The 14,860-nt window shown below is 34.2% G+C and overlaps 1 protein-coding gene across 3 annotated transcripts; it reads right to left on the bottom strand.

Annotated features, from left to right (window-relative positions):
- Positions 1-1,051: 1,051 nt before the first annotated feature.
- Positions 1,052-4,644, bottom strand: LOC108329234 (PWWP domain-containing protein 3). 3 transcript variants are annotated; one of them, XM_017563356.2, is made up of 2 exons: positions 4,410-4,644; positions 1,052-4,178 (listed from the first exon to the last, which is right to left on the bottom strand). In XM_017563356.2, the coding sequence occupies exon 2, from the start codon at positions 4,144-4,146 to the stop codon at positions 1,345-1,347; it is 2,802 nt and encodes a 933-aa protein (XP_017418845.1). In that variant the 5' UTR covers positions 4,147-4,178; positions 4,410-4,644; the 3' UTR covers positions 1,052-1,344. The 3 variants fall into 3 exon arrangements, with proteins under 3 accessions (XP_017418845.1, XP_017418844.1, XP_017418843.1); XM_017563355.2 differs by having other exon boundaries at positions 1,052-4,214; XM_017563354.2 differs by having other exon boundaries at positions 1,052-4,183; positions 4,410-4,643.
- Positions 4,645-14,860: the final 10,216 nt, after the last annotated feature.

The raw sequence follows: 14,860 nt of genomic DNA on the forward strand, positions 1-14,860 counted from the left end.
ATTCTGAGAAACTTACTTTTTTCCTCAACTTATTTATCAAAACAAAATATTTTATTTAATAATTTCAAATTTTTTATAATAATAAATTTGCCTTTTAAAATCCATAAAAATACTATATTTAACATAATCATATAAACTTCGGAGAAAGACAAATTCACCAAAATACTCCATCTAAGATAATAATTTAAACTTTGGTGAAAGACGAGCAAGACGGTAAAACTGCAGAGATGGACAAGTGGAGAATGAATTCCCTACAGTTGGCAGTAGAGTAGAGCTCTGGTTTAGCTGTTAACTTTTAGAAACTGCACGTAAGCAGAACATTCCCTTAAAGGTAGAGATGGGGGAATAAAGAACTGGTCAATGTCGCTGACAACTCCAAATAATCAAAAACATTGAAAGAAAATATGTTCAAGTAAATTTTACATTAAGTAAACGAGATCTGCCATAATTATTTAGACACAGTTCATATAGAAGTAAACCAAAGAGCTGATATTTTGGTTTGATCATTCCCTTCAATGATAGACTATTATTGATTTTATTCCTCGTACTATTTCTCCATCATTGATAGCTGACCCTGCCAGTGTATCCCAACAAAAGATCATTTCACATCCATATCTAAAACAGCCAACAAGAATTCATTTATGGCAATTAGATATGGTATGTGGTCAAACAATTCCTTCGAAGTCAAACTAATAGATGACATTTTGTAGTAGCATTGAGCACAATATATTGCAAATCACAGAACTTTGGAGGTGTTGAAACCCCTGATTGCCAATTTTACAGAACTACTTCCACATCTCTTGTTTAATTGATAACCACAATAAAAGCTACATGAGAGAATCAGTCAAATAGGAGGTGTTGCACCCCACAGGATGCCAATTTTACAGAACTATTTCCATATCGTTCCACTGATATCCACAATTAAAGGCTGCATGAGAGAATAAACCCAACAGAGGGAAGAACTTTTTCAACACAAAGGTTCCACCATCTCTTCTCCTATTTAATCATCATCAAGAGTTGCATATACGCCAGAATTAAAGTATTTCACGCATTACAGAAATGAAAACATTATACCTCTTATCCTTAAAAGCTGTTTGTTCACCAGTATCATAAGGTACAGAAAATCTAAATAGATGTCGGTGTCTATACAGCCTATGCATAAAACATGTTACATATCCTACACAACAAACTGATATGAGTAATTTTACCTCTTCAATAAAACTAGGCTCAGAAACGAGACAAATAAATTGATCCTCAAATAAAGACAGTCAACTAAATGGAAATAACATACCATAAACCTACCCTGATTACCAGCTAAATAGTTGCTAGTATTCCATGCCTTATTTAGGAAGAAGATTCAACCATTTTGTTCACATCCTCCAAAAGCCCTTTCATCTCACTCTCTAATTTTGTCTTGATATCAGATGATTTAGCATCCGATGCTTCTAGAATTAAGGTGAGACCCTGAAGTTTCTGCTTTATGTAGTTCAATTTGGATGCTTCACTACCTGGTGACAGTGAAGTAGATGGCTTGGCTGGAGTTTTTTCTTTCTTCTTCGTTGAAGAAGCTTTGGACTTAGATTTTTCAGATTTGGAACCAGAAGAAAGATACTGGAGTCTGAAAGTGGCCTTGGAAGAGCCGAAGGGGTTCATGTTCAGTGAATCGCTTAAGGCCTTTTCAGCATCAGAGGCTTTCAGGAAGAACACTTGAGCAGTGTAATCACTAGAAAACAAAGCTGTTTCTGCTTCATTCAGAGCACCAAACTTACTATACAGTGCAACAAGATCCGATTTTGAAGGCACAGAGGATCCTGGCTCAAATGAGGCAAAAAGGGTAGCAGCGCCTGAAGCATTTTTATCAGTCCCCTTCTTGCCAGCCTTAGGTGTAGCAGATTCCTTCTCTTTAGGAAAACCTGAAGTTGTCTCATTCTTTCTTCTTCGTTTCTTTGGCTCTGAATCTTTATTAGCTGATTTATGATCAGATTGTATTTGATCTTTCCCCCGCATTCCGATATCAGATTCTGGCTTCTTTCTCTTCTTGCCAGGCTTAAGCTTCTTGTATACTTTGTAGTTGGATCCTTGGAAAAATATGCAGCTTCTGTAGATAAAAATAAAATCCGCAAGTCTTTCAAGAGAATTGGTATCCGTAGGAATTTGTTGATTAATAGCTGCACAACGAACTTCATGTAGTACTTCCTCCAATGGAACCTGGACTTTTGTTGTATCAATAGTCTTGTTCTCATCGTATTTTGATGTTTGGTAATTTGAGCTATCGGGATGGTCATGTTCTATTGCAAGTTCCTTAGAAAATTTATCCTGAAAAGGCTCACCATTCAACTTCCAAGGTACAGGGGACTCGAGAAGTTTGTCAGAAGCTGTGGTCATTGGCTCTGATACCTGATCTTTGCCAGAAACTTTAGGGGATTCTGTTTCAATCTCTCCTTTCCTCTGGTCTCTGGTTGGAATAGTGAAAGGAGGGGATAAGTACTTGCTTTTCTTCCTTTCTCTTGGCAGAGAACCCTTCTCACTGCTTCCTTTGGCCTTCCCTTCTTGATCAGTTTCCTTTTGGCTTGCACTACTACTAGCTTTTCCAATACCAAAAAGCTTTTTCTTTTTCCTCAACTGCGCTAAAGCTCCATCGTCACTGGTCTCCTTGCCCCAGCTATAACCATCATTGTCGGCACCTGCCATATTTTTATCAGTATTTGGGAACAACTCTTTTTTCTTCTTCATAGGTTTAGATACCATTGTATCCTCAGTGCCTTTCCTCTTCTTTCGAACAGTCACTTTTTGAGTTGCATCTCCCTCCTTATTCTTGGCACTGACATCTTTGTCCTCTCCCATAATTTCAGCAATGCTTTTCTGCTTAATCCTACGGTTCAACCTATTTCCTGAAATCCCAAGTGGATTCAATCCACCAGATTTTGGGCTCATTGGCACGGTAGAGTAGTCCTCTTCAAATGGTCCATGGACAGGTACTTCCACTGCACCCTCACTGCTGCCTACATTATTGTCCTCTACACTATCTTCAAGTCCAGGAATTGGCTGGGGTGCCTGATACATAGGTAATCTATAACCTCCTCTTGATAGATAAAAGGCTGAAAGCCTAGCCTTCAATATTTCCAGCTCCAGAACATTAGCAATGGAAATAATTTCTGCAATTTGTTTCACTCGAGAAAGTAATTCTGCCGGATCAATGAGAACATCGGAAAGTTTCTCTGTACCATTTTCAGGTATAAGAATTCTCTCTTTGACACCAGAATTGCCTGCCAGTGGCCGAGAAAATTCAGTTTCTTTCGCAGCAAATAAAGAACTCATCTTCAATTCCAAAAGCCTTCCAACCTCATTTACAGCTTCCTGTACAGCATTGATAAAAGCCCGGGAGGCACTCTGCTTCACCATATCCTCAATGTTCTCCTCAAATGGCTTCAATTGAGAAGGATGGCACCAAGCAAAGGTTCCATCTCCAAAATACGCCACAAGAATTCTATTCTTTTGTCTCAGCTTCAAAGCTAAATCAGAAGCATCAGAAGGGTCATAAATCCTGCCAGGCCACCAGGGATGACTCTTCACTTTCCCCCAAACAAAATCTCCAATAGAATACCCACCACATCCTTCACCACCCAAATCTTCCATTTCCACATCCTTGTTTTCACTTATATCAGCAATTTGAACATCTACAGACAAAGTTTTCCCAATTTGATCATCCTCATTCTCAATTTTGGTCAGATCTCTCCCACCTTCCATTCCAACCTCAAAAGAACCGTTCTCAGTGTTCAACTTCCTAGTACTATCACTCTCACCACCATGAGAAAACATCAAGTTCCTACCACTCTCTCTCATTTTCAACAAAGAGGAGACCCCATTCATCTCAGAATCAGCCAAACCTTGGCAGCCATCCTCCCTTTCTCTCTCCGAAAAACCCATCTCATCCGAAAACTTGGTCTCGGAGACCCTGTCCTTCACCACTTCAACACCCCCACCATCCCTCAAACCTTGGTTTCCTTGGCCAATGAAACCAACCCCGTTTTCTGAGGTCCCATTTTTCAAAGCACACAGAGCTTCCCTGAGCTCATTCTTATCAATCTCTGGAGAAGGCGATGAACACCCAGATGGTACCTTTGATGGAGCCTCCACCGTACCCATCAAACAAGAAAATTCGTTTCTCAAAATTCAACCTAGGCTGCGAGTAAAAGCAAGAAAATTAACTCATCCTAGGGTTTTGTCGAGGTTCCATGAATGAAACAAAGTATAAAGAGGGAGAAAAAAATAATCAGAATATGGGGATTTAAAATATTACCAATAATTAAAAAAAAAATTGATACTAATATAATAAAAAATCATATGTGCCAAAAGGAATCAATTTATCAGTGAACACAATAATAAAAGAGAAAACGATGCAACAATACCTGTAGAGCCAAGAATACTAGAGTCCCGGTGAAGCTTACTTTGTGTGCGAAGGAACCCTCAAATCAAAACCATTGACTTGAGAATCTGATCGGATTGACATACAAGAACAAGGATGTGATTTTAAGACAACACATAAATATTAACTTTTGTTTTTATTTTTCATATTATTATATTGTTAATCTTAGTAGAAATTGAAGCAATCTCAGTCAGGTCACGGAGAGGGAGATAGAAAGCAAATTCTGGACCGTTGATTTGCATAGATAATAGATCTTCTCATTTCTCTTATTTTTGTTATTACAGCTAAGCTTGTCAGGCGGTGGAAAGTGAAACTGACTTTACGATATTTTACATTTTAACGTTATTAAGGGATAACTCCTAATTGTTCGAGTAAGAGATACTTCCTACTTTCATCCTATAATTATCTATCTGTTTTTTCTTTCCAATACTTAATATTTATTTTAAAATAACTAAAGCATTTTTTGGATTCAATAAAAGAATGTAAAAACTTGAGATTGGCTTGAATATGGCAAAATCGAATAAGTGTGCGTTGTAGCGGACAGTGATGCTGCATACTGGTAGTTCGAAGCTGAATAAAAATAAATTGCTCAGAAAAGAAAAGATTCTAGAAAAGAAGTTCGACTGACACGTGTGTTTCGTATGTTTGCAGACAACTTTTATGTTACCTTTTTGTTTTGAGTCAGGAAAATAATAAATTTATTACATAAACATTTTTAGAATTTTCAATTTAGATAAATAAAACATATAACAACGAGACTTAAATTAAAATTATATAAAAAGAAATTATATGTATAATATTATAATTACAGGAATATATTATATTAATTTTGAAAAAAAATATTTTCAAAATTTAACATACAAAAAATCGTATATATTTTATATTTTATTGTGACATTTTGAGAAATTATAAAAGATAAGCTTTATAAATTTTAAAATAATTATCTTTTCCAAGGTTAAGAATATCGATTAAACATTAAAAGATAAAATAACCATATAAAAAAATTGAACCTAATAATAAAATTAAAGCAACAACTTTCAACTTCTTGTCCTTTGTTTTTAGTTGGCATATAATGTCGATTTATCTATTAGGAGTGAATTACATTTAGCTTCAAATATACACTAATATAATGGTACTACTATATATGTATTTTAAATTAGTTGTTACTTGGAACATATTTTGTGAGAGGGTTTGAGCATGTGTTCTACTTTAATATTTGTTTATTTTTTTTGATAAAAAATTACATATATGCATGATAATATACAATTATAATTAATAAAAAGATTTAAATTTTTAAATTCAATCATAATTATCTAAATCTATATTATTTTAAATTCATTTAATTATATTATTCTCAAATTCAAATTCATATTTTGAATTTTAAGTTCAAAATATATTATTGAATTTTGATGGATTTATATTGAACAATTTTTTAGATTTTAAATTTAAAATTAAAGTGTGTTCAAGTTGAGCCAAATCATTTTGAAACCTAGGCCTATTTAAATTGGTCAAAGCCAAAGAGCAGATTGAGTTCGGCTAAGTTTCAATTAACTTATGTCGAGACAAGTTGGACTAGGTCAAACTTAGTCGAATGAAACTGTGTTGAATTAAGTTTGGATGTCCTAGGTTGAAATGAGTTGAGTCGTCCTAAGTTAAATTGAGTCAACCTAGGCTTAGGTTGAGTTGTTTCAATTCAGACCCAAGTTGACTTAAGTCAACTCTATGTGAGGTTAAGGTGAGACCAAGTGGAACGAATCATACTGTTCTTGGTCTAGATGGCTATAGGAAGAGAAGATTGAATACATTATAAACTCTTTTATCACTTAATAAATTAAAATACTTAGCAGAAAATAGATCAAACATAAAAGAAAGATTTATATTGGTTCACCCTAATTTCATAAGCTACATCAATTCTCCCTTAAGTAGTTTACTTAAGAGGGTCCACTAATAAAATAAATTTGTCTACAAACAAATACATAAACCTCTCTGAGTTACACAAGTATAAACATCTCCAAATATCATGACTACATATACCTTGCTAGATAATGAGTATTAACCTCCTCCGGTATCCTTCTTAGTTTCTACCTAATATCAATAACTCTCAATAAAATAATTGAGAAACACTCTCAAAGAATTTTAAATGTCATTAGTAATAGTCATTAAATTTTACATGTATGGTTTCTTTCATAGTTCACGTCCTAAAGTTATACACTTCATAAGCTCAGGACGTCTCTAAATAGCCAAGTAGAATACCCTTATCGGTTCTAGAGTCTAACTTTCGTAAGTTACCTTTATGTTTAAAATAAAACATTGAATGCTAAAAGGATGAAAGTATGAAATGTTAGGTTTCATATCCTTTCCATAATTCATAAGGGGTCTTTTTCAGCAAGGGACTTATGTAAACTCTATTTTGTAAATAACAAGATGTATTGATTGCCTTTGCCTAAAAGCATTTAGGAGTGGAATTCACATTTAACATTATTCTTGTCATTTCTTACAAAGCTCTATTTTACCTTTTCGCAACACCATTTTATTGTGGTGTTCTTATGTGAAAAATTATGTTTAATTCAAAGGTTTTCAAACATTTCATAAATTGTCTTGAATTCCTTTGTCCAATTGAATTTTGAGAAAAATGTTGTCTATATGTTGTTTAAAAAACCAAACCGTATATTGTGCTTTGAGTGCTTTTCTTTTACATGTTTTAGTTTTCTGACTCTGCCACTCTTCTCATTCTTATCCCTTGTACCAATACTTTATTCTAAAATTTCTCGGTCTTCAAGAGATATAATATCTCTTTCTAGAATCTAACTGTACTAAGTGCATTAAATGGATGAGACGTATAAATCTCTCATGACTAACTTTTCCCTCTATTTAACTTGACTCTTTTCTTCTCATTCTTAACATATTCACTCTTCCGAAAACCCTAACTCTCTCTCTCTCTCACATGCCCTCTTAAACTCTTGAGTTCTCAAACTCTCAACATTCTGAACCTATGATAATCCAACATCTCTTCCTACTCTTGTACTTAGAACTTACCTGCCTTACGTAAGTAGGTCTTCCACCTAACCTGTACCCTTCACCGCCAAACCTTGCCTTAGTCTGTTCCCACTTTTTTCACATTGTCCTTCTCTCTTATTATTCAACCTTCCTTCCATTTCTCCCATTTCTCTTCATGACCCCTTCTCTCCCTTCATTCTTCACTAACTCCATCTCTGTCGGGCAATGATGTTCTTTCTCTCCTTCCCTTTTGATGTTTGTCAAATAAGGGAGAGAAAGAGAGATTACACATGTCAACATTTAGGAACATGTACTTAAGGGGAAGGGATAGGTGATGTTATCATGTATAAGGTGTATGAGGTAATATAGAGGTGTGGAAAGTATTATGTTGACTCACTCATGTGTATGGATTGACTTTATACCCTTCTGATATTTTTTTGTGGTTTTTAATGAGAATGCCTTATGTCTATACTTCTTTAATCTGGGTAGGCACCTTTCCTTTAGCGGGACGATAGAAAGATAAATCTTTTCGTCCTTGAGGGGCGGCAGAAGGGGTTGAGGATTCACTAGTACAAAAATATCGTATAACATAAGTGTTTTTCGATCTTTCACGTCAAATTTGAGGTCGACGTCATATCGAGAGACGTTATATTGACGTCAGACAGAGAACAATTCGACATTCCCAGTAAAGCAAATTAGCGTGGAATCTTATCAATATATGACGTTAATCATTTTTTTTTTGTTTTTTTTAATTAATTGTGATCTTTTTTTACAACTCTACGAGACCTGAAAAGTAGAAAAACAACAAATTTAAGTTTTTGGTATTTTATAAAGCATGAACTATGAACGTGTAGTGTAGTATCAACAACAAACAATAATAACAAACAACAAACAAGTTCAATCAAATAACAACAACAAATAGGTTCAACAAAAAAAACAATAAACAAGTTCAACAGACAAAAAAAATAACAAGTTCAACAAGTAAGTTATTCAAAATGAAAATGGAAACTAACCTTCAAAAGGTAGGTTCGTCGGAATAAAGTGTTGCCACTAGCGAAAGAGAAAACAGAATGCGCCTATGAAGGACAAGAACACGAAAATAATTAGTCAAAACAAACGAAAATCATACCTAAGTAGTTAATTAACACGCATTTGTATCGAATGAAAGAAAGATTACATGTGATGGTTGTCAAACTTCGTTCCAGAAAAGTTTGAGCAGAGAAGAGGAACTCACGCGCTAAGATAAAGTGAATGAATTTTAATCTCCCGCTCCAATTTTTATTGAATTCACTAACCTTTTGATGTCTAACGTTGGGGCATTCAACGTTTTATATCCTTTTGACGTCTAATTCTAGGGCATTCGATGTCATATGTAAATTCATTTTCACCTTCGCGCCAAGCATTTTCGCAAAATTTAACCAATAGGACGTTGAACTTCTCAATATTCGGCGTCTTATAACAAATTGACGTCGAATTACAATTCTAAACGACGTCTAATAATTGCATTTATTTACAAAATGCCACTGGTCATTTTTAACGTTGGCTATTCAGTGGTTGGATGTTGAACGCGTGCCGTTATACGTTGTTTTTGCACTAGTGATTTGAGTGCTGCCCTTTCCTCTTTCGAAGGGGTAGAAAAGGATGATTGTCTTACCCGACCCTAGGGTAGAAAAGGATGAATCGTCTTATTCTGGTGAAACAAGAATTTTGGGGTAAAATAGAGAAGAAGACAAATGTTAATATAGATGATTGGTATAAACACATGTTGCCTTTTCTCGACAAGTGGTGTAAAGCCAATGGGTTGGTCATGATTCCCTTTAAGGGAATTTATGAGGGGTTATTTCATTGTTTGTTATAGTCTTATTATGCTTTGATGTTGCTTGATGTGGTGGAATTGTGATAAAGACTTAAGGACTGTGATATAAATGTTATATCATTGATTTGATGTTTATTATGTTAGGTTATCTTTGCATGTTGTGGTTGTGGTTTCCACCTGTGATGGTCATTGTTATATGGAGCAATGATGTTGTAGATAATCTAGGGGATGCTTAAAGTGACGAGTTGATTGCGAGAGTTTGAGAACTTAGGGTTTTGTGATTTTATTTGGAGTTTTATTTTGTAATTAATTGGAAATGTGATTATTTTTGGCTAATTTTAAAGACTTAATGAATTTGGATTTCCGTAATTATATTATGTTTTGAAATTTTTAAAATTTTTACTTGTAATCTTGGTGTCCCAAATTGGGATGTTACAAAACACTTAAATTGATAGGTAATCATATAAGTCATTCATTTAAGTTCACCTTGGGGTGATGCTTAAATTGACAAATCCATACAACTAAGATGTTAAAATAAATATACTTTAATAGACAATCAATCATACTTAAGTCTACATTTATGATATCTTTAGATATATAAACATATTTATTAAGTATATCAAACGTATCACTTTAATGTCATTAATTATAAGCAATGGTTCACCTTTGGGTAATCCATAAATGCCTTATAACAATGAACTTTAATTAACATAAATTAATTATTCATAATTTATCATCCTTTATTTCAAATAAATAAATAAATACCTTTTAATTGCTATTATTCACATATAGCCTTTTCTGTAAGACCCTAGGAAAATGTCGTAATTAGGGAATAATGTGGTTGAGACTTGGATATTATTGTTGGATAATTGGTGTTTGATGATTATATGTTTTCTAGAATTATAAGTATTATGTTTATTACTTAATGTTATTATTAATTAAGTGGAACATATGATTGATATGTTGTTAATTGGATGATTTGTGTGGGTGTTGTTACTAATATCATGTATTGGGTTGATGATAGAAGGGTGATTTATGATTGAATATGTGTAGGTCAAATTCTAGAAAGAAAGAGAACTAAGGTAAACTTTTGGTTTTAATTGTATTTTGGACCCAAGGGCAAATGAGTCATTTTACGTTGATTAAATGGTGCAAAAATTAAATTATGGAGGTGTAGAAAGGGAAAAAATAAAAATAAAAATTTGGAACAAAATAGAAAGATTACGAATCTTTGAAATATTTGGTGGTTGTTGATATTTTAAATAATAGATAAGATAAAATAAGAGAGGTCTTTGTGGTTTTATAGATTAAGTGAGAGAAATTATTTTAATTAAAAAGATAAAGGTAAAATAGAAATAGATAAAAAGGAGAAGAGTAAAAAGGGTGTGCATATTGCTACCTTAAAATCAAAAACAAAAATTTAAAAGATAAAGGAGAGAAGAGACGTTTTCTAGGAGAAAAGAAGAATAGCTAAAGAAAGTCTTAGTGCAAGAGAGAGTTTGTGGTGTTTTGAAGTTAGATAAAGCCATAGTTGACAAAGAACACCAAACCATAACATCATTTATATAACACAATATAAACTCCTTACACACAGACCAACAAACTATAACATCATATCTCGACGTAGGAGACAACACCACAGACATGACATGCCTTTCATAAAGCGATATCGTTTCCTTGTATTTTCGTCATCATAACCTGTTCTCAATAATAGTCGATTGTCCTTTGGTGGACCAATCGTTCCTTGCATTTCGCCATCACAACCTATTCTCAATAACAGGCGATTCGAGTCATCCTCCATCGCAACTTCAGACCTATCTCCCTTGACTCCTCAAGGACTAACGAGTAAAAACACTGATACTACGCATACCGGTGCACTATACTCATCACGAGCCGAAGTCATGAGCATGACATTCACCTTATCGCGTAGAAGAAAGTGACACTCAAATCTCTATTCTCTTGCGAGACTCAAATTTATAATCGTATGGTAATGCTCACACGTCTGATGAAATTTCATGCAAATAACATAACTTACGTATACGAAACCAAAAAAACTTATAACCGTGTTCAATCATGAACTCATACATGTTCTCAAAAACATGTCTAAATCAACCAAAACTAGGCTAAACGAAATAACTGTGCTTAATTTCGAACTCATACATGTTCTCAATAACATGTATAAATCGACCAAAAGTTGGCCAAACAAAACAATTATGCTCAATCACGAACTAATACATGTTCTCAATTACATGTATAAATCGACCAAAAGTTGGCCAAAAAAAATAATCGATAATTCTCAATAGTTGTTTAAAATAGTTTTATTGAAGCATCCCTTTGAAATTAATACGTTCACACCCTATAACTAAAATACCCTTTCACTAGGGTGGGTCACACATGGGTCCACGAGTTTCTAAATCTCCAGAATTACTAACTCTTCCCAAACTTTTTCATTTTTCACCTTTTCATTCTATTTCAACTATCAAATATTTAAAACACTTATTTTCCTCTCTTTACAAACTCTACATAACCTACATGCATACTTTTTCCTTTTCTTCCATTATTATTCATCAAACCTACTTCACAAAATTATTCTTCTTTCTTCTCCCTACAACTTAGATATACTCATTCTCATGTTTCATACCAATTCATGTACCTACATGTAACTAATCCTTTACTTAACTCATTTCTCTTATTTTTTTTCTTTTCTTTTGTTATCAATACCAACATCCAACACCACAACTTACTTAAAACCAAAACTCATTCACCTTAAAACACCTCTCCTTTCTTCTCTTAGCTTTTGGTATCCTACTCTTCCATCCTTCAATTCCACTAAAAGTAAGATAAACTCTCATCTTTTGCGTCAAAGCCCAAGTACTCATGTAGTTTAGAATGTTGTCAACTCTGACCTTTTCTTACTATTTTGCTCATAACTCCTTGTACAAAATTCCAAATGAGACGATTCCTCTTTTTATTGGAAACTAGACTCAAATAGCTTCAATTTGACTACATATATGTATGTTTTTTTACCTTAGGAAGGGTCTCAATTAAATCAAAGAAAATCGTAAAAGGTTTATTTTGAGTTTCAGTGTGGTAATCAATTATCACTTATTTAATCTATTAACATTAATAGATTAACACTTAATTTAATAGATTATTTCAGAGAGGAATTTGTGTTTTTGTACCTCTAAGCTCAAAATAATCGATTACCACATATATGAAGACATGACAGCTTAAAACATGTTTTCTTGTATGGAAAGGTGAGAATACTCTCCCAAATCTAACTTCTTACTAAACTTCATGCACAACCACCACTATGTACTATTTAAAAAAAGGATCTAAGCTCTACCCAAAAACTCACAAACTCACAACCACAACCACCCTTCTAACACTCTCGTATACTCACTCATATCTTCCACTAAAAGGAAGAGAAAAGTTACCCCTACACACCCCTACACACTATAAATTTAGAGTGTACAAATGTACCACACATGCAAACCATAAAAACATGATAAGGATGGCTCCAAACATAACAAAGATACACAATATATACATTAAACGTGAACACTGTCAGAGTAGTGCAACAAAATTTTTAACGCATTCAACAAACCAAGAAGGGAGTGAATTGGTTTCTTATCGCAAATCATTCTTTTAATAATTTTCTTGTAAACATAAAAAATTCCTTAAAACAATTTAAACAAATTTAAAGAGTAAGGAAGAGAGAAAATTGCACAAGTAATTTTTATATTGGTTCGGCTCACACAGATCCTACATCGAGTTGTTAATCTCAATCGAGAATTAACGCTTAACTAGCACAAACCAACAAACTGTTACAATCACAAAGAAAATAAACAAGTTAAAGGTTAGAACACCTCTTTTGTTACCTGATGGACAAATTTATGATCACCAAAATATGATGTCACAAACTTGTTTTACAATCGGCAAGTATGACCGAATCGTTTCAAGTAATAAACTTGGTAAGACCAAGTATCGTTCTCCCAAAGGACTCACGGCCTAGTTTAGTTATGTGATTTGTTGATTAGCTAAGACTTAAGAACGAAATAATTGGATTTTATATGCAAAAGACGAAAATAAACATGTATGCATGAGGGTGATCAATGGCTAAAGCAAAATACAAACACTTTCAATGGAATATATGGATGAATATGTTGTTGGGGGTCAATTTCATCTTATCCACTCTCATATATTTTAGGAAATCAACATTCAAGTCATCATTGTTAATGCCACTCTCTAAATTACCTTGTCAAGAAGGCCTATCCCCAATTACGAGTTCATACAATTCCTAGCATTCCTAATAATTAGTTCTTTTAGCACAAGAGCTTAACGACAACCAATATACTATTGGGAGTAATTCCCCGGATCTAGACTTCCCCGTACGTTCCCGTATCGACAAAATCAATAATCATGCATTGAATGAGTTAAACAAAGCAAGCCTTGAGCAAAGAGGAAAAAACCCTAACTAATGATGAAAGAAAGCATAAGTCTTAGATTAAGATGCAAGCACAAATTCCATATATGAGAGCTTCAAAAGATTACATTGATTCCCCAACAAACATACAAGGTTTAGTTCACCATATTCATGGTGAACCTAGATGAACAATAATGAAAGAATGAAAGATAAAACCCTAAAAAGGTGAAGAGGTAGCCTGAGCATCCAAGATCCTCCTTCAAAGGGGTGGAAGAGAGAGTGTTTGCTTCGTTCCAGCCAAAGATACAAACCCTAGGAAACCCTAAAGCTTATATACTATTCGTAAATTACAGAAAATTAGGCCCAAGCCCAAAGATAGTGCCGCTCAGCGGTAAAGTACCGCTCAGCGGTAAGTGCGTGAGCTCGGTTCTTCCCCTCAGCGGCCATTTTGCCCCTCAGCGGACCTCCCGAGTGCCGCTCAGCGGTAAACTGCCGCTGAGTGGCAGTTGCGGCTTCTCCTTTTTCACTTTTTGATGTCTTTTCTGATTCCATCTCTCTCCTTCTTCACTTCTTTCACTAAATTCACCTTAAAACCTGCACAAAAACACTGAAATCAAGCATAAACCTGTCCAGCTCTCTTATTTCTAAAAATATGAATAAAAGCATGATTTCAAGCTAGTTTCTAAGTATAAAGGTTGCTTTTAGTGTCAATTTTAAGCATGAAAATAACAGTTTTTCAACTGTTATCATTACCCCAAGAGATGAAACTCACTTCGCCTTCAACCCACAAGGGATGAACACCTCCTCCGAATGTTTCATGAAGGATGACCACCTCCTTTGAATCTTCAAAAATGATGAACACCTCATTTGAATCTTCACAGAAGGATGACAAACTTTCAACTCAGCAACAACAACAACACTCAATCACACTCCTAGTGAAAGTTCTCGCTCTATGCCAACATGCCAAGTTCTCAAAGCCACAACACAAGGGTTACACAAACCCTATAACACTTATCACCATACACAACATATAAGAATTTCAAAATACACTAATTTCGTATGTTGTATATTAGAGAGTCCCAATGTAATTTATAGATATCTCACTCAAGGATACCTCCAATAATCTGTTGTCAACTATTTAGCATGTAATAATCGATTATCCAGTTACGATAATTGATTATGCATCAATGAATGC

Source organism: Vigna angularis, chromosome 2 (assembly GCF_016808095.1).
Source record: "Vigna angularis cultivar LongXiaoDou No.4 chromosome 2, ASM1680809v1, whole genome shotgun sequence".
In the NCBI taxonomy this organism is placed as follows: domain Eukaryota; kingdom Viridiplantae; phylum Streptophyta; class Magnoliopsida; order Fabales; family Fabaceae; genus Vigna; species Vigna angularis.